This window comes from Anolis carolinensis, unplaced genomic scaffold (assembly GCF_035594765.1).
Source record: "Anolis carolinensis isolate JA03-04 unplaced genomic scaffold, rAnoCar3.1.pri scaffold_15, whole genome shotgun sequence".
Classification (NCBI taxonomy): domain Eukaryota; kingdom Metazoa; phylum Chordata; class Lepidosauria; order Squamata; family Dactyloidae; genus Anolis; species Anolis carolinensis.
This window is the reverse complement of record NW_026943826.1, coordinates 11,164,169-11,185,135: the sequence shown is the minus strand read 5'-3', so window position 1 is coordinate 11,185,135 and position 20,967 is coordinate 11,164,169. Positions and strand designations below refer to the sequence as shown.

Sequence of the window (20,967 nt, the reverse complement as noted above, 5' to 3'; positions counted from 1 at the left end):
CCACTACAAATGCATAAGTAGAAGTCACAATGGAGGATACAGAGATTCGGGTCGGCTTATACTCCAGTATATACGGTATTATTATTATTATTATTATTATTATTATTATTATTATTATTATTATATTGTATTACATTATAATATTATTGATATTATATGTATATACAATATAATGTATTATTAGTATTGCATAATATTAGTATTTTATATTATTATATATATGTACAACCCAAATTCACAGCAACACAGAAATAATACTTTCGAACCAGGAGATAATATAAAAAGCAGCCAAATGTTGTTGTTGTTGTTGTTGTTGTTAATTTTATTCATTTGTATCCTGACTTTCTCCCAAACATAGGACTCAAGGCAGCCAACAACATATTCAAAACAATACAAGGTAAAAGCAATAAAAGCATCAGAATAAAAAAAATATATACAACTAAAAACTATAAGTCATTTTTAAGTGAAAACATTAAAAAAATGTGTTTGCAAAAATAACCCCCCAAAACAGAAGCCACCTTCCTCAATAAGTACATTGGAAATTCTCAATTTTGCAAAAACATGGAATAAGGAGCAACACTCGGAAAACAGAAGAATTCCAGACATGAGTCAATCAGGGGACAGATAATGATGCTGAACAAAGGATTCCCCCAGGCCAGGATGTGAAGCTGGGAAGGCCATTTAATGCTAATCAAGGTGATTAATTACAACATGCACCCTGGCCTCCACAAGAGTTCTTTTCCCTTTTTTCTTGGAATATTTGCAAGAAAGTGACCAAACTGTCGTATTGCATTGTAAACGTCCTTTGAACTTGAAACAACCCAACAATTAAAGAGCGGCAGATAGATGGTGCTGGCTCTGTATCCATGTGCGCGCATCGGATTGTTATTAGTAACCCAAGGAGAGGCCTCGGGCAAGACGTAATTGCTCCTCCAAAGACGGTCCAGTACCTTCCTGATTTCCCTCTCCTTTGGGGTCATCTTTCATCAGCCGAGAGATCCCACCGGGAGAGATCCTGCAGACCTTTCCCTCTCCCTTTTAACCGGAGGGCATTTTTGATGGCCTTGTCATCCCGTAAATGTCTCCGCTCTCTGCCGGTGGGTTGAACGATATTTATAATATCCAAGTAATGATTTGGCACATTATCATAATTATCAATCAATCATCTACTTGGGAACAAGACCTCTCCCAGGGACAGATGGCTTGGATGACCCTGCAAGACTGAAAAATTGGTAACATAAAGAGATAGAGATTCATGGCCTCTGAGGTGACTATGCGCTTTGGTGGGGTGCTGCCAAGTCTCTACTGGTTTGTAGCTACCTGAAGACAAGGTTTTCATGGCAAGATTTCTCCAAAGGAGGTTTGCCCATTAGAGTTGTGCAGGGTATTCGTTTTTCCTGTTTCTTTCGTTTCTTTCGATACTTCGGGAGAACGTAACGGGAATCTCTCTCCTGGTACGAAAATCTGCTCGTCATGAAAGCAAGTGGGAGCCAATCCCAGCTCCTCAACCCCTTGCCTTGGAAAGTGTGATTTGTGGCTACCTGAAGACAAGGCTCTCATGGGCTCTTCTTGGCAAGATTTCTCCAAAGGAGGTTTGCCGATTAGAGTTGTGCAGGGAATTCGTTTCTTTCGGTACTTCAGGAGCACGTAACGGGAACCTCTCTCCCGGTACGAAAATCTGCTCGTCATGAAAGCAAGTGGGAGCCAATCCCAGCTCCTCAACCCCTTGCCTTGGAAAGTGTGATTTGTGGCTACCTGAAGACAAGGCTCTCATGGGGTCTTCTTAGCAAGATTTCTCTAAAGGAGGTTTGCCGATTAGAGTTGTGCAGGGAATTCGTTTCTTTCGGTACTTCAGGAGCACGTAACGGGAACCTCTCTCCCGGTACGAAAATCTGCTCGTCATGAAAGCAAGTGGAAGCCAATCCCAGCTCCTCAACTATTTTTCATGAGCTGAGCAGCCTCCTTGCCTTGGAAAGTGTGATTTGTGGCTACCTGAAGACAAGGCTCTCATGGGGTCTTCTTAGCAAGATTTCTCTAAAGGAGGTTTGCCGATTAGAGTTGTGCAGGGAATTCGTTTCTTTCGGTACTTCAGGAGCACGTAACGGGAACCTCTCTCCCGGTATGAAAATCTGCTCGTCATGAAAGCAAGTGGAAGCCAATCCCAGCTCCTCAACTACTTTTCATGAGCTGAGCAGCCTCCTTGCCTTGGAAAGTGTGATTTGTGGCTACCTGAAGACAAGGCTCTCATGGGCTCTTCTTGGCAAGATTTCTCTAAAGGAGGTTTGCCGATTAGAGTTGTGCAGGGAATTCGTTTCTTTCGGTACTTCGGGAGCACGTAACGGGAACCTCTCTCCCGGTACGAAAATCTGCTCGTCACGAAAGCAAGCAGGAGCCGATTCCAGCTCCTTGCCTACTTTTCGTGAGCAGAGCAGCCTCCTTGCCTTGGTAAGGACACGTGCCTGCTAGTGCCTGCAGCTGAGCGCCTTTTCTACAGTAGAAAGAAACAGCAGCTAAGAAGACGCCTCCTTATAGTGCTTGGGAAGGGGAGCCTGGGAAGCCGCCCCCCATTATGGCTTGATAGAAAACTGATCTTTCAGAACCCCAGGATGAAAACAGATATCTGCCCTCCCAATTTCGGGAACCTCCCAAAAATGGATTGGGCCACCCACCAAATGCTGGGACACGAAACAGTTAAGGTTTACCTCGAATGCATAATCATATTGCCCATGCCTTCCTTTGATGTTGTGAGAGTGAGGACTCACTCAAAGCCACACAGTGGGTTTCCATGGCCAAGCAACTATTGAACTCTCATAGAATCATAGAGTTGGAAGAAACATTGTTATCGAGAAATCAGAATCCCCAATTATCTATATATAAAGAAGGGTAATGGAATCACGGCACCAGACAAAACAACTAAACTAAACGCCCCACAACCTCGAAAATTGACAGCACAACCTCTCATCCACGCCTCTATGTTCATAAAACAAAAAAGAAAAGAAAAATAAGTCCTAGCCACAGCAACACGTGGCCGGGCACAGCTAGTATAAAATATATGGATGTGGATATACAGCCAGCACATCGGATTTTTCTCCTTCCCTCCAAACCAACCTTTCATGAATTTCAGTGGACCCACACTTTACGGCCACAAAATTTGGTGAAGCTTGGATGAATCGTTTCCTGAATTGCTGCGCTTAGGTATTCCACACAATCGATCAGAAATATTTGATGCTACTTATTGAAAGATGCAAGTAACCCGCCACTCTCATCCTTACAAGTTGATCTCATTCTCTCTCCTCGATTTTCATTATTTTCATACTATTTAGGAAGACATTAAGAACAAAGCACAAACACAGTGTTTTGAGATGTGGCTTTTTCCATTCGTTTTATTAAAATATTCCTAATTTTTGTTCTGAAATCACGAGCAATGTGAACATAACGGAGACCCATGTTGGAGAGGCTGAATCTAACTCTCCCCTCCTTTTGCAAATATGACATTATCTCTCGCTCTCCTCACAGAGTTCCTTCTTGTTAATGGATAAATCCAGACGCACAAGGAAGTCGAGCCTTTTTTCAAAGCCCTTTTGCCAAACCTCTATCCTATTGGATTTTGATAAGAAGGCTATTGAGCTTTAATAATGTTGCCTCTCCATTCCAGCCAGCCCTTAACATGTCTCTTTATTTGTCCCTAAAGCCTCTTCAAGCAATGCCTTTTTATTACAAGTCTCTCGGCTTGCTCTCTGGGGAGACTGGGGTCGACAAAGAGTGATAGATAGATAACTCTATAGATTATCTCCCACAGCTGTTTTCTCTCCAGTAGCCCCTCAGGCCATTCCCTCTAAGTAAACAGAGGCGAGGGGATGGGAAGGGGGGTGGCCGGCTGGAGAAAGATGTCTCCCAAGGTCTCTTATCATCCAGAAAAGAGGGGAGGGATACAAATAAAACAGCGCATTGTAGACAGGTCTGGTTCTTGCTTTTTCCTTCTGCTACAAAGCCCTACAACCCAAGGATATTGGGGAAAGGACCCCAGAAAGGGCGGTTTCGTAAATCTGATGCTTTAATCCAGGTCTAGTTAAAGGATACGAGGAGAAACGATCCCAGAAAAAGTGGTTTCTTAAGTCTGATGCTCTCACCCAGGTCTAGCTGAAGGATATTAGGGGAATGGACCCCAGAAAGGGTGGTTTCTTAAGTCTGATACCTCAACCCAGATCTAGTTGAAGGATACGAGGAGAAACAATCCCAGAAAAAGTGGTTTCTTAAGACTGATGCTTTAACCCAGGACTAGCTGAAGGATATTAGGGGATAGGACCCCAGAAAGGGTGGTTTCTTAAGTCTGATACCTCAACCCAGATCTAGTTGAAGGATACGAGGAGAAACGATCCCAGAAAAAGTGGTTTCTTAAGTCTGATGCTCTCACCCAGGACTAGCTGAAGGATATTAGGGGATAGGACCCCAAAAAGGGCAGTTTCTTAAGTCTGATACTTTAACTCAGTTCTAGTTGAAGGATATGAGGAGAAACAATCCCAGAAAAAGTGGTTTCTTAAGACTGATGCTTTAACCCAGGTCTAGCTGAAGGATATTAGGGGAAAGGACCCCAGAAAGGGCAGTTTCTTAAGTCTGATGCTTTAACCTAGGTCTAGCTAAAGAATATTAGGGGAAGTAAAGGTAAAGGTAAAGGTTTTCCCTCTACGTTAATTCTAGTCGTGACCAACTCTGGGGGTTGGTGCTCATCTCCATTTCTAAGCCGAAGAACCAGCGTTGTCCGAAGATACCTCTAAGGTCATGTGGCTGGCATGACTGCATGGAGCGCCGTTACCTTCCCGCTGGAGCGGTACCTATTGAGCTACTCACATTTGCAACTGCTAGGTTAGCAGGAGCTGGAGCTAACAGCGGGTGCTCATTCCGCTCCCGGGATTTGAACCTGGGACCTTTTAGTCTGTAAGTTCAGCAGCTCAGCGTTTTAACGCACTGTGCCACCAAGGGCCATATATTATATATTATATATATATTATATATATAAGTCTGATACCTCAACCCAGGTCTAGTTGAAGGATATGAGGAAAAACGATCCCAGAAAAATTGGTTTCCTAAGACTGATGCCCTAAAAATGACGGAAAGAGGAGCCTCGGAAGTCTGATGCCTCAACCCAGATCTAGTTGAAGGATGTGAGGAGAAACGATCCCAGAAAAAGTGGTTTCTTAAGACTGATGCTTTAACCCAGAACTAGCTGAAGGATATTAGGGGATAGGACCCCAAAAAGGGCAGTTTCTTAAGTCTGATGCTTTAACCAGGTCTACTTGGAAGGATATGAGGAGAAACGATCCCAGAAAAAGCGGTTTCTTAAGACTGAAACGACACCTCCGGACACCGAAAACGACACAGGGTTTAACCGAATTGCACACCGACAGAAAAGTCCCGGAAAGCAATTTTCTTACTTCTGCTTTCTATAAAACAGACCGGGGCCTCCTCGTTCAAAATGTAATAAATGCCCAAGTGCTTCCCAAATCCAAGAACGACAGACCTCGTAGCGAAGACTGTTGCGATAATACACATTGTCAGCCTGTCACCACATCCCTAATAGCATCCCTCTCTGAGTCCAGACAAACCGCTGGCAGGTTATGGAGATGGACAAGGGGGAAAGTTCTGCCCGTCTGCAAGGTCACCCCAAATCAGCCCAGGCCCCAAATCCAGTTTCTCAATGGGAAAGAGCTGGTGCTCAGCTTAGCTATGTCTACGCGACCGCTCACAAGCTGCCTCCGGAGCCGTCCCCATCTAGGATTTCACAATATTTGGCAGAAACCACCTGGGCGTTTCGTTCTAACTTCCAGAGTTCGGAAAGTGTTATTACAAGACATCCACGAGAAAGGAAGTCTGTCATTTTTTCTTTCCATCTGAGCATGCTTTTAAAGACAAAAGCTCCTCCAAAACGTAGGAAGCGTTGACAAGCACCACCAAGAGCATGAATGCAGACAATGGATAGGTGAAGAGATAACATTCTGCCATGTCCAATATTTCTTGGTATTAAGAAACACCAGACTTCACTGGTTTGTCAGTCTAAATTCCCATGGTTTTATATATTCCAGAAGATACTCAACCCTCTCCTTGTTGTACCCTACAAGGAGAGGCGGGTATGGTAATACAATTATTGTTATTATTATTATTATTATTATTATTATTATTATTATTATTATTACTGTAATATGTCTGCATTCAGGTAGTATTCATATACCACCAGTCCCAGAGACAACCACAAGCTTTTGACCAGCTTAAGCTTCACAAGGAAGAAGATTGAGACAGCTTATGAGCACCAGCTCGTAAACTATCAGAGACAGAAGACTTTCAAGGATTCCGGAGAGATGACTGTAACCAGCAAAATCTCCTTTTGTAATGTATTGTCCTAAGCTATCTTATAATAGTCCTGAGTGGAGTTAACCCTTTATTTATTTTGCTTGTTTTATTTATTTATTTATTTGTTATTATAATATTTATATCCCGCCCTTCTCACCCAACAGGGGACTCAGGACGGCTTACAATAAAACACACATATAAAAATTGTACAATGCACTATAAAACAGTTAAAAATTATTAACTTACATCGGACATTCATAAAACACCTTCTAAAATACAGATGGGTTTTCAGTAAAACTCATTTTGGTTATCTTTTCGCCGTGCCTAAAGTGCCTCTGTGTGTTAGAACCCCATGATCTAGAACATCTTGACCTCGAACATCACAACCTAGAACATCCTAGCTTAGATCATTATGATCAAGAACAAAGAGGATTCTGAAAATAAGAGATGGAGAAAGGGCTCGGTATCTTATAACCATCTAACCTAGAGCCTTCTGGTCTAGAACACCCCGAACTAGAACATCATGACCTAGAACATCTTGACGTAGATCATTATGACCGAGAACAAAGAGGATTCTGAAAACAAGAGATGGAGAAAGGGCTCGGTAGCTAAGAACCACCTAACCTAGAGCCTTCTGGTCTAGAACACCCTGAACTAGAACATCATGACCTAGAACATCCTAACTTAGATCATTATGACCGAGAACAAAGAGGATTCTGAAAATAAGAGATGGTGAAAGGGCCCGTGAGCTTAGAACCATCTAACCTAGAGCCTTCTGGTCTAGAACACAAACTAACCCAGAGCATTTTGACCTAGAACCTCACAACACGAAATGTTCACATCTATCTATATATATAAAAGAGTGATGGCATCACGGCAACGGACAAAACAACAAAAGTAAACACCCCACAACCTTGAAAATTGACAGCACAAGCCCTCATCCATGCCTCTAGGTTGATACAACAAAAAGAAAAGAAAAATAAAGTCCTAATTAGAGGGAGAGGAATAATTGTTTTTATCCAATTGCTGCCAGTTAGAAGGCTAAGCTCCACTCACTTGGTCTCCTAGCAACCCACTCAGCCCAGGGAACCCTTTACCTTAACTACCACCAATTCCTCAATACTTTATTTCCCATACCACCATACTTCGCCACAGCAACGCGTGGCCGGGCACAGCTAGTATATATATAAAATGTAACAAAATTTCGGCCTAGGACAAAACAACAAAACTACACATCCCAGAAACACTAAACTTGGCAGCACAACCCCTCATCCATGCCTCTATGTTCATACAACAAAAAGCTCCAGCTACTCCAGGCTTTGAGACTGCAAGGCTATTCACTGCTATTCCGGCTGGCTACAAAGGATAAGCCACAGCAACGCGTGGCCGGGCAAAGCTAGTTGTTTTATATAATAATTGCCAATATGATGCGTCGGTTGTATTGTGTGAAATTTGATATCTTACCTATTTTATTTTATGTTATATGTTTTTGTGATTGTAAGCTACTCCCAATCCCTTGTTGGGAGATGGGGCGGAGTATAAATAAAGTATTACATATATTATTATATACCAGTCGCCATCTGCTTGCCCACAGACAACCATGATAAATAACCCTACTTAAGAAACTAGAGCTGATGCAGTCTATCCATTGCAATATTTAGAATCAATACCCCCAAATGACCTCAGGAATGGGTTCAAATGTATTCTTAGACCAGAGCGAATTGAGACCGACTTACAACACAAAACCAAAAGACTGAGCACACAAACCAGAAACGCCCAGTCAGCAAGGTCAAGAACCCGAAGTGACGGTTCTGGAGAGAGATTCCTTTTCTCTTGCAAGAGAGTGACAGACAAGGCAAACAGTTCCAGCTTCGCCAAACGCCAAAGTTATACAACCTGAACGAGATTCAACCTTTGTCCTACCTTTTTGATGCAGCCATCTTGCAAACTGCTCTCGGGATCCGTCAGCATTTGCTGGAAAAAGAAGAAGAAGAAAACAAAGACTCAGTTTTTGGAACTGATGGCACAGCGAATGATCATAAACACTTTTCAGACAAGGCAACAGTAAAAAGATGGTTTCATATTTGTCAAAACACGTAATGAGAAGCTCAGTACGAAAATCAGTACGAAATCGTATCTCAGTACGAAAAACAGCTTGACATGGAAGCAAGCAAGAGCCGATCCCGGCTCTTCACCTGTCTTTCATGAACAGCCTCCTTGCTTTGGAAAGAGTGCATGTGTGACATACAGGCCTGCAGCCGAGCGCCTCCTCTAGAGTAAGAATGAGAACTTGCCTTGGAAAGAGAATGCATGTGTGAGTGTGGCGTGCAGGCCCAGAAAACGTGCACGCCTGCCTGCAGCCAAGCATATCTCCTCTAGAGTAGAGAAAGGTAAGAAGCCTCCTTAAACTGTGAGACTGCCTGCAGCTGAGCACCTCTCCTCTAGAAGAAAGTTCAAACTGTGCGACTGCCTGCAGCTGAGCGCCTCTCCTCTAGAAGAAAGCTTAAACTGTGCGACTGCCTGCAGCTGAGCTTCTCTCCTCTAGAAGAAAGCTTAAACTGTGCGACTGCCTGCAGCTGAGTGCCTCTCCTCTAGAAGAAAGCTTAAACTGTGTGACTGCCTGCAGCCAAGCATATCTCCTCTAGAAGAAAGCTTAAACTGTGCGACTGCCTGCAGCTGAGCGCCTCTCCTCTAGAAGAAAGCTTAAACTGTGCGACTGCCTGCAGCTGAGCGCCTCTCCTCTAGAAGAAAGCTTAAACTGTGCGACTGCCTGCAGCTGAGCGCCTCTCCTCTAGAAGAAAGCTTAAACTGTGCGACTGCCTGCAGCTGAGCGTCTCTCCTCTAGAAGAAAGCTTAAACTGTGCGACTGCCTGCAGCTGAGCGCCTCTCCTCTAGAAGAAAGTTCAAACTGTGCGACTGCCTGCAGCTGAGCGTCTCTCCTCTAGAAGAAAGCTTAAATTGTGTGATTGCCTGCAGCTGAGCGCCTCTCCTCTAGAAAAAAGCTTAAACTGAGCTACTGCCTGCAGCTGAGCTCTTCTCCTCTAGAAGAAAGCTTAAACTTTGTGACTGCCTGCAGCTGAGCACCGTCCTCTAGAGTAGAAACAGCTTAAATGCGCATGATGGGAAGTGGAGCCTGGGAAGCCTCCCACCTCATAATGGACCTATAGAAAATGAATCTTTCGGCATCCCAGGAGGCTCCCAAAAATGGACCGAGAGCCGGGACAAGAAACGGGTCAAGTTATACCTGGACTGCACAAGCCTACTAATCAGGGCCAACTCTACTTAACACATGGTGGGTGTATAGGTGCCCAAAGCTCTATAGAGGAAACTGGTGGGACAAGTCCAATCCTACTCCCACCAGTCTCCATGGAATAGAATCACAGAATCCTAGAGTTAGAAGAGACCCCAAAAGTCATCGAGTCCAACGTCCTTTTGCCAGGCAGGAATAGCACAATCGAAGCACCCGCAACAGTTGGCCATCCAGCCTGTGCTTAAAAGACTCAAAAGAAGTAGCCGACTTTTACTCTGAGGTAGAGAGTTCAACTGTTGAACAGTTTCATGGTCAGGAAGTTCTCTGGAGTGCTCTCAACCACTGTATGTCTCATCCTCCTCTTGGCATAAGGACAAAGTGGTCCACCATATCCTTATTCCAAAAGGACGGGGAGGAAGGCATGCAGAAACTGAGAGCCCTCTGGAGTGCTCTCGGCCACTGCATGTCTCATCCTCCTCTTGGTATAAGGACAGTGTGAAAAGGAAGACGTTTTGAGGAAGACCCGTAGTAGTTGAGAGCCCTCCGGAGCGCTCTCGGGCATCTCCAGTCTCACCCTCCTCATGCATGCAGAAACTGAGAGTCTTCTGGAGTGCTCTCGGCCACTGCATGTCTCATCCTCTTCTTGGTATAAGGACAGTGCGAACAGCCCTGTCCTTATGCCAGGAGGATGGTTTGAAGAAGTCACACAGTGGCTGGAAGCCCTCTGGAGCGCTCTCGGGCATCTCCAGTCTCACCCTCCTCATGCATGCAGAAACCGAGAGCCTTCTGGGGTGCTCTTGGCCACTGCATGTCTCATCCTCCTCTTGGTATAAGGACAGTGCAAAGAGCCCTGGTCCTTATGCCAGGAGGATGGTTCGAGGAAGTCACACAGTGGCTGAGAGCCCTCCGGAGTGCTCTCGGGCATCTCCAATCTAACCCTCCTCATGCATGCAGAAACCGAGAGCCTTCTGGGGTGCTCTCAGCCACTGCGTGTCTCATCCTTTTCTTGGCATAAGGACAGTGCAAACAGCCCTGTCCTTATGTCAGGAGGACGGTTTGAGGAAGACACGCAGCAGTTGAGAGCCCTCCGGAGTGCTCTCGGGCATCTCCAGTCTCGTCCTCCTCATGGCATAATGCTGAGAGGACAGCCAGAAGATCAAGGGAGGAGTATTGAGGAGGAGGATCAGAGCAGTCACTACATAACCCATTTTCCGCCCGGCATAAGGATGGAGTGAGCAGCTCCATCCTTATGCCAGGAGGACAACATGAAGATGACCTGGGCTCTCTCCGCTCACTCTTGGCCCTGCTTTCTCCTATCCCACTGAGCGTGCGTTCGGCACTCTCCCTCCTGTCCTGGCCCACAACACGGCCGCATGCCTCCTCTAGAGCAACAAAAAACATTTCCACACAATCCCTCTGGAGCCCTGGTATTTCATGGGACTGGATGGCCCATGAGGTCTCTTCCAACTCTACGATTCTGTGATTCTAAGAGGACGAGCTCTGGAGCGATGCCAACGTCTTCTCGTCAATGATAATAATTGCTCTCATGCTTTCAGAGGTAGATATATCCCTTGTATTCTTTTTCTATCCCGCTCCTAATATCCTTCAATATTCCGTTTCCTTTCCGACACATTTGCACAGCTGTTTTCTGGGAAGTCTGGGCAACCGTTCCAAGATGTCTTTCTGGAGCCCGTACTTGCAAATTTGGAGCTCGTCGTCGACACCAACTCTCTTTCTCTCCCTGGAACAGAAGCCCAAGACGTTCTGCTCCATAAACGCACCAGCTGAGAAGGCCTGGCTTCGTATTTTTTTTTCGCGTGTTTGCATGACCCAGCTTGGGCAAGGTCGCCCAATTTCCTCAGTTCAGATATGTTGGCAAGAGCTTTCCCCCGCGTTCAGCTGTGACAACAAAGTGTCAGGGTTTTTTTCCCCCCAGGATTCCTAGCTCCGCCGATGTTTTATGTTGCTTTTAATAGACACCGAAAACTGTGGTTTTGGAAAGCCGTGAAAAGCAAACAGGAGCAAAAGGTGAGCGCCGGGAGGAACAAAGCGGAGTTTGTGGGGAGAAGTCGGCACGCGAAATAGTTTTGCATGGCCCGGTGCAAGCAGATAGGACCGGGCTGACGGAGCAGAACTAAGCTCAGGCTTAGCGGGAATGTATCGCCCCAAAAGGGTCAGGCCAACTGGTATATATACACACAAATGCGCATAAAGCGGTAAGCACTTTGCCATAAGCGAGTGTCTTTCTTGGATCCAACAACAAGATCATGAATCCTTGTCTGGAGACTACGATCGATCTTGGCTTTGGAGTGAAAAAGGAGGAGGCGTTCCCTTTCTTCCCTTTCTATTTGAACGAAAGGAAACAACAAGACATAGAATCCGTTCTGCTACCATTTTGCAAGACTAAATTTGAAAAATTCTAGTTCTGGATGGACACAAGTGGGAAATACTTCCGTTCCTTCAAGCAGAGGACGCACTTGTTTCACCATACAAACATTATTATTTTTATTTATTACTAGCTTGGGGACCTGGCGGTGCCCGGGTCTTTTGAGAAACCTGCGTGCGAAGTTTGGTCCAGATCCGAAGTCAGCTGGGTTTAGTGCTGACTATATAAGGGTGAACTACAACTCCCAGAGCCAAAGGACAATCACCCTGAAACCCTGCCTGTATGCTCAGTTGGGAATGATGAGGCAGTGTGCCAAGTTTGGTCGAGATCCGAAGTCGGCTGGGTTCAGTGCTGTCTGTTTAAGGGTGAACTACAACTCCCAGAGCAATAAGTGAGTGATGCTACTTGGTCCATCCTGCCTCAATCTGCCCTAAAATGGAAAGGAGTTTATGGGGGTTCTGTGTGCCAAATTTGGTCCAGTTCCGGCACTGGTGGGCGTCGCAGTAGCCTGTGGGAGCTGTAGCGACTGAAAGTACTACAAATCCCATCACCCATGGTCCATTGTCCCGCAAATGGCACCAGGGAATAAAGTGCGTCATGGGGATTAAGCGTGTCAAGTTTGGTCCAGATCCGTCATTCGTGGCGGTCGTAGTTGTCCGTGAAAATGGCGACCAATCAGAAAGCTGCCACATACTCGCATACAAACATACATACATACATACAAACATTTATATATAGAGATATAGAAGATATAGATATAGATTTGCTCTACTTTTACCCTGCCTTTCTCTACCTCGAAAGGGACTCAAGGTGGCTTACATGGAGGCAATAACTCGATTTCTTAAAAACATACAATACAAACATCCCAAAAAACATCTGTCTCAGTTGCTGGTGCTGAAATTAGTGTGCATTAGGCTTGTGCATTTTGCGTGAATCTCAATCCATTTCGACTTGCCGGATATCGGAAGCCCCCCATATCTGTTTTCAGGTGCCTCCTGAAAGCAGGTGAGTTTCCAAAAGGACATTTTCATTCCACAGCCAAAAACCGGCTATTTAATAACAATAATAATAATAATAATAATAAGAAGAAGAAGAAGAAGAAGAAGAACCTGCTTTGATTGAAGTCAAAAATCAGAAACTCCTCAAAGCACAGCAGACAAAAAACCAGTACAAGAAAACCGCACTACAAACTAGTAATTAATTATTAATATATAAGAACAACAACAACAACTTTATTTTTATACCCCTCCTCCATCTCTGGAGGGTAATAAAAATGGTGATGTCCATTTTTATTACCCTCCCTATTTGTCATCATGGTTGTTTTCTATTGTGTGTTTTCAATTTTGCTTATTATATCTGAATGTTATGTTGATATTGTTTTACTTATCTATTGGTTTTTAACTATTATATTTGTATTGCCTTGGGCTTGGCCTCATGTTAGCCACTGCGAGTCCCTTCGGGGAGATGGTGGCGGGATAGAAAAATAAATTATTATTATTATTATTATTATTATTATTATTATTATTATTATTATTATTATTCTCTCTGAAGGGACTCAGGGTGGCTAACATGGGGCCAACCACAGGTAATCACAATAAAACAATAAAACAAAACAAAATACATACATAACACACATCACCGACAAGTAAAAATTAAAACAGAATAAAAACACATTTATACACAATGGCATAGTAAAAATAGCAAAATAATAAAACGGCATAGTAATAATAATAAAATAATAATAATAACAACAACAAAACAAGAATTAAAATGAGAGCGAATTGGTCCCTTCCCGTTTCCTGCTCTTGAATGTACCGAAGTTACCGAAAGAAAAGAGACCTGTGCACAACTCTAATGTGTACCTTACAATCTATGGCATCTTATAATGATAATGGCATGATTATAATGGCATCAAAGAATGATAAATTGTGTTGTCGAAGGCTTTCACGGCCTGAATTCCAGTGTTGTTGTGTTTTTTCCAGGCTGTCTGGCCATGTCCCAGAAGCATTCTCTCCTGACATTTGGCCCACATGTATGGCAGGCATTCTCAGAGGTTGTGAGGTATGACAATCGATGGCAGGAAGAATCAAAGAATATGGTAGTTTCTTCACCGTAAGAGCTGTTCAACAGTGGAACTTATTGCCTCGGTGGAGGCTCCTTCTTTGGAAGCTTATAAACAGAGGTAAGATGGCCATCTGTTGGGGCTGTTTAGAAGGAGGTTGAAGTGGATGGCCCATGATTCTGTGAGTCTCACTGAAATTGCCCACTTTGATGCACGACCAGACGAGCTTGGTTTACGCAGCCGTAAAGGCGGAGGAAGAGAAGATAATCCTGTCCCTGGATTGGACTTCCTGCAACTTGAAAGCCAGGGAGCTTCCAGGCGAAGCACTTCAAGGCCTTCCGAAATCCTCCACACTTTCCTGTAACTAAACATGTCAGGGGACGGCATGTGAATCTTTTTGAAGAACAGTTTACAAGCTGGCATGCTCTGTCTGCATTTAGCCGTAATTTGATTACATTCCCCGGGCAGATCACAAATGAGCTTGTATACATAGTAATATTATCCATTCATACTATGGAGTCCGATCAACTGTTATTTTGTGAGTGAAAGTAAATTGCGGGAGAATGTCAAAATGGATTCATTGTATTGAACAGCTATTTTCTGTGCTAAGGACTGGGATGCGGAGAAATAGGCTTCAGTTCGGTTTCGATCCGAATTTATCAAATTTACATTTATGACCATACACACACATAAAAAAAATTCCTGATTCGGGTACTTCCTATCTAAGCCTGGCTCTACACACTGAGCAAAAAAGTCCTGAAAGAGGCCTTTGATGGGCCAAGGTATGCTTGATCGTACTCAAATTTGGACAAGAGAGGGGGAAGTTGGTTTAATGTTTAACTCCGGATCCGATCCTTTTCCAAGCAAACATGCGCCTCCTTGCTGAGTGTCTGTTTTCTCCTCAACGGGCCGCGTTGCCCTCTTCACTGGATCCTCCAGACAGGCTTCAAACACAGCCGTGATGAATCGGTGTGTCTCGAGGGCCGGATACGTCCAGGAGAGTCCACACCTGGGAGAATCCGTGGGTCAGCTATGAACAAAAAGATCCCATTTTGCTCCCGCCGGAACAAGCTCAGTCGTTGTCACACAAAGGAAAAAACAAAGATGGTCTGGAACATGTGTTGTTGTGTGTGTTTCCGGGCTGTATGGCCATGTCCCAGAAGTATCCTCTCCTGATGTTTTGCCCACATCTATGGCAGGCATCCTCGGAGGTTGTGAGGTATATGGAGAAACATATACCTCAAAACCTCTGAGGTTATCTGCCATAGATGTGGGAGAAAAGACGGGAGATAATAGCCTGGAAAACACACAGGTTTCTGTACATTATTCTGTTCCTACTGACTTTTAAAAGCATACCGTTCCTACTGAAGTCTCTAAGCATACAGTTCCTGCTGGCGTTTGAAAACATACAGATTCTAAAAATGGAGTCTGAGTCCTGAACGAGCCCAGATCGGATCACAGGGTTTGCAGCCCCTCCCACAACAAAGAGTTAAGGAAAACTGCACACCAATACACACATAAACAATCCAGGAAGTAATCTATATACAAGCAAATAACTAGAAAAACATGGAGCGCCACGTGCTCATGAAAGGAGAGGGAGAGCCAACAATCAGCTCTCTTAGGTGTTGAGCTGATTTTTGTAGATGGAGGAGCCTTCCTGTTACGTGCTTCCGATAGTAACAAAAATTATGAAATAACATTTGAAACAAAGGAAAACGGTTCCGTGCACAACTCTATTCCATAGTGTCTACTAGACATGTCCAAAAAAATCGTTTTGAATCGTATATCGGAATTATTTCGGATTGTTCTCGCTTTTTGATACGCATTCCGAGACATTGTCTCACAGCGCAACCAGCAATGTAATTCAAACCATTGTTGGCCCATTCTCTCATTGTCTCTTAATGTTTCGTTAATCCCCCCCCCCCAAATTTTTTAAAAATATATTTTAAAAAAAATTTTTTAAATTTTTTTTTTGTTTCTGCAACCTACCTTGAATGGGAACTTAGTGCAGCCTAACATGGCTGCCACTCCCCGGCCAATCAGAAGCTTCCACGAAGGACGCATAGGTGGGGGTTAACGTCCTCTGCGTCCACATGGAAGATTGCCATACAAGCCCGGTGTGTAGTGATTGCGCATGCGCGTCCGCCATTTTAGAAACATTTAGAATTATTACGAATTTTCGGAAATATCCGAAATTTTTGGGTGAAAAAATCGGAAATACTTTCTATATCGAAGCGCCAGTGCCCCCTACTTTAGAAACGAGAATTGAAACGTTTTTCATCGATCGGACATGCCTAGTGTCTACATTTACACTTTAATTTAGACACTATGGATTAGAGTTATGCACGGAACCATTTGCGTCACTACATTGTCTCTTCAGTGTAGATAACAAAACATGGACAAAACATGCACCAGTTATAAAATCTGAACATTAGCCTATGATATAAAAACACGCTTAAAAGACATAGAATTAAAACCAGCGAGGTTACAGTTATAGATAAGCTAAAGCACGCCTTAAAGTTATGAATTCAAGATAATAAATAAAGTGCAGCAAAAAATTGTCATATTCACGAAGGAGCCATTGGATTCGCCCCACCATAGTATTTATTAGGCATGTCCGATCGATGAAAAAAATGTTTCAATTCTCGTTTCTAAAGTAGGGGGCGGTGGCGCTTCGATATAGAAAGTATTTCCGATTTTTTCACCCAAAAATTTCAGATATTTACGAAAATTCGTAATGATTCTAAATATTTCTAAAATGGCGGATGCGCATGCGCAATCGCAAAAAAAAAAAAAAGGAACCGGGGGGGGGGGACTTTTACAGGGCTCTCCCGTCCTCATTTCTTGAGCTATCCTCATCAAATTTGCAATGCCCTTGCAAGTTGTGCAAAGATACTTTGAAAACTAGAAATTCCCTTGCTATATTTCTAAGCAAGAAGGACACTGGAAATCAATGGTGACTCTGGCTATGTAATCCCACAAGCCTCAACCCAATGCCTTCCATTAGAAATGGACCAGTGACCACCACGCCAAGCAATGTCCTGGCAAGGAGTGCAAAGATACTTTGAAAACTAGAAATTCCCTTGCTAAGAGAAAGAACCATGTTAGCCTGAGCTAAGCTCCCATTCAAGGTAGGTTGCAGAAACAAAAAAAATTAATTTTTTTTTTAAAAAAAAAAACGTTAAAAATTTTTTTTGGGGGGGATAACAAAACATTAAGAGACAATTAGAGAATGGTCCAACAATGGTTCGAATTGCATTGCTGGTTGCGCTGTGAGACAATGTCTCGGAATGCGTATCAAAAAGCGAGAACAATCCGAAATAATTCCGATATACGATTCAAAACGATTTTTTGGACATGTCTAGTATTTATCTATCCCACATTTTATTAGTTTCGGTACAGAATGCCCTCCTGCTTCTTCTTCCTGAGCATTCGGAGTCCGATGAGGACACCATGCGAAATCCAACAGAGACTTAAGATGGGCAGATAGCATTGGCCGTCCACCTATCGCCCACCCGCAATTGTCCTCGGCGAGGGAAAAGTGCCAGTTGGTAATCCGCGCCTTGTCTTTTGTTTGTCTTGGCCGAAACTCTTAAGCCCTCTGCATACTGAACTTCTTATAAATGATCCCCATTAGACGGAATGTTTGCCTTCCTGATCGTTGTCATGGGGTGTGATCACAAAACCGAGAGAGAGGGAGAGAGACGTGACTCCTATTTTGCTTCGGATTTGTTTGTTTTCTTCTTCTTCTTGTAACAGTATTTCTATGCTTAGTATATCCACCACTCATTGTTCCCCACTTGCCCTTGGATTTCAGGTTTTCAGATTGTATGTCTGTATCTTTGTTGTAAATCGCCCTGAGTCCATTTTGGGAGATAGGGTGGTATATAAATAAAATTTTACATTTTATTATGACACAACAAACAAGATATGCTGGATTTCGTATCACAAAATCACAAGTCGAACACTTCCCAAGTGTGATGTCTTTTCGGATGATGCGTGCAGATCCCAGCAGGGTGGCCTTTTGCAGTTGGCAGATCGTAATTTTGTCAATGTCTATTGTTTCCAAATGCCGGCTGAAATCTTTTGGCATGGCACCCAATGTGCCCATCACCACCGAGACCACCTGCACTGGTTTCTGCCAGAGTCTTTGAAGTTCAATCTTGAGGTCCTGATAGCGGCTGAGTTTTTTCTGTTGTTTTTCGTCAATGTGACTGTCAACTGGGATGGCAACATCAATGATCCAAACCTTTTTCTTTTCCACAACTGTGATGTCTGGTGTGTTGTGTTCCAGAACTTTGTCAGTCTGGATTCGGAAGTCCCAAAGTATCTTTGCATGCTTGTTTTCCAATACTTTTGCAGGTTTGTGATCCCACCAGTTCTTTGCTGCTGGGAGGTGGTATTTGAGGCATAAGTTCCAATGAATCATTTGGGCCACATAGTTGTGCCTCTGTTTGTAGTCAGTCTGTGCGATTTTCTTACAGCAGCTGAGGATATGATCCATGGTTTCGTCGGTTTCCTTGCACAGTCTGCATTTTGGGTCATCAGCTGATTTTTCGATCTTGGCCTGAATTGCCTTTGTCCTGATGTCTTGCTCCTGGGCTGCAAGGATCAGGCCTTCTGTCTCCTTCTTCAGGGTCCCATTCGTGAGCCAGAGCCAGGTCTTCTATTATTATTATTATTATTATTATTAATTGCCTTTGTCCTGATGTCTTGCTCCTGGGCTGCAAGGATCAGGCCTTCTGTCTCCTTCTTCAGGGTCCCATTCGTGAGCCAGAGCCAGGTCTTCTCCTTATCAGCTTTTCCTTCAATTTTGTCAAGGAACTTTCCATGCAGTGTTTTGTTGTGCCAGCTGTCAGCTCTAGTTTGTAGTGCGGCTTTCTTGTACTGGTTTTTTTTGTCTGCTGTGCTTTGAAGAGTTTCTGATTTTTGACTTCAATCAAAGCAGGTTCTTCACTTTGTTTTACATATTCTGCCAGGGCATGTTCTTCTTTGACTGCTTTATTATTATTATTATTATTATTATTAGGCAAATCCAAGGTGGTTGCAATGAAATTGTCATGAAAATTATACATTATTATACATTATTGGTGTAATAGGCTCCTATCTATTATTCTGCCTTTTTCATTATCCCACCGGCTGTTTTAATACCAGATTTGAATATTGTCGCACCCTTAATGACTCATTCATAAGCCAAACAAGTCTTCACTGTACGCAAGTGAAACCGAAACAAAGCTGGTCGGGTGGAGCTTGCTTTATTGGGGTCAAATTCTCTCTTCCAATAAAACAAAGTAGATGATAGCTTAAGTGGATAGGATTTTTTTTTGGTCTGTATATACATTATCTATCTATCCATTATAGAATTGACCCGCGTATTGACAAAGCAATCAAAGGGACGGATTTCTCCCGCGCTTTGACTATTGATAACCTGTTTGTTAAGATGATCTGTAATAATCATAAGGAAATAAGGGCTGCTCATGCATCTTCTTTAATGCGACAGACATCTGAAGTGAAAGGATTCATGTCAAATAGATGTCTGCACAAAAAAACATATATAGCAGAGCTTCAGAAGTGTTCTTTTAGTTGCCCCAAAACATCTACTCTCCCTTAAAATATAGTTGCTTTTAAATCATGATCTCAAGAGACAAAAATAAGTAGACTTCTTTAAAAGTAACACAGTTGGTTTACTCACAACCTTCATGTATTAAGCATATAGGTACTCTGCATATCAATCCAGTTACAGGTAGGATTTGAAGGAGTTTCTCTGTGTAGGTAACACAGGGCATCTTTCTTAGACTCAACAGACCATAATCCAGAGCATCTCTCTTTTTTGAGAGCCTAATAAAGTCTCTGTCTAGTCTGAAAGTTTAATGGAGTCTCTAAGAATATTGTTCCTACCCTGGAGCCCTCTGGAGTGCTCTCAGCCGCCCCATGTCTTGATCTCCTCCCGGCCGCATCCTTATGCCATGAGGACAGCCCAAAGAAGGCACACAGCAACTGAGAGTCCTTTGGAGTGCTCTCAGCTGACCCATGTCTTGCTCTCCTCCTGGCCACATCCTTATGCTGTGAGGACAGACCAAGACTTGGATGGTTAGTCTCTGAGAAACCCTGCTAGATATATTTTTAGGGCACTCTTGTGGGCAACGAGAGATTTCTGAGAAGGGCAGCGGGTTAAGCTGCTAAGCTGTAGAACTTGCTGACTGGAAGGTTGGTGGTTTGTATCCATGGGATGGGGTGAGCTCCCATTGTTAGCCCCAGCTTCTGCCAACCTAGCAGTTCGAAAACATGCAAATGTGAGTAGATCAATAGGTACCACTTCGGTGGGAGGGTAATAGTGCTCCATGCATTCATGCCAGCCACATGTTTCGTCCCAGTAAAGCTTTGGAGTGGTGCTTCCCAATTCCTATTTCGGCGGTTCGGCTTTCGAAATTATCTGAAATCTGAATCAACCTCTGGAAAGGTAATGGCCCTCCATGCAGTCATGTCAGCTACATGTTTCGTCCCGGCAAAGCTTTGGAGGAGTCCTTCTCAATTTGTATTTCGAAATTATCCGAAATCCGAATCAACCTCTGGAATTAGCACAACCCTAATATATATCCGAGCAACCCTTGAATCATGGTGCATAGGATTATAACTTGGCTTAGTTTTGTTCTCTTAAGGAACAAGCACCATTTCTTGCCCACACAACCTACAAAGAAGAAACTTCCGAATGTTAAATAGCCAACCTTTCGAAACATGTTTTCCCCGCATTGTGTGGGAACCTGACTCTGACATCAAGGATGGGATACGTCAGTTTGATTCCCACCAGCCTCCGAGCCGCCTGTCACCTTAACATGACAAGGTCTGAGTCTGTCGGTCTGATAGACTGAGAAAAATGGGCCCCATTAGCGCAAGGGAGGAACACAACGTTGCGCGAGTCTATTT

The 20,967-nt window shown here is 43.6% G+C and overlaps 1 protein-coding gene across 4 annotated transcripts in view; it reads right to left on the bottom strand.

Annotated features, from left to right (window-relative positions):
• The window catches only part of prdm16 (PR/SET domain 16), a 311,758-nt gene that overhangs the window by 115,051 nt on the left and 175,740 nt on the right, over positions 1-20,967 (bottom strand). For all 4 annotated transcript variants that reach the window (XM_062965609.1, XM_062965608.1, XM_062965611.1 and 1 more), the window contains exon 3: positions 8,269-8,319. In XM_062965609.1, coding sequence (XP_062821679.1) covers positions 8,269-8,319 — 51 coding nt within the window. The remainder of the gene's footprint in view (positions 1-8,268; positions 8,320-20,967) is intronic.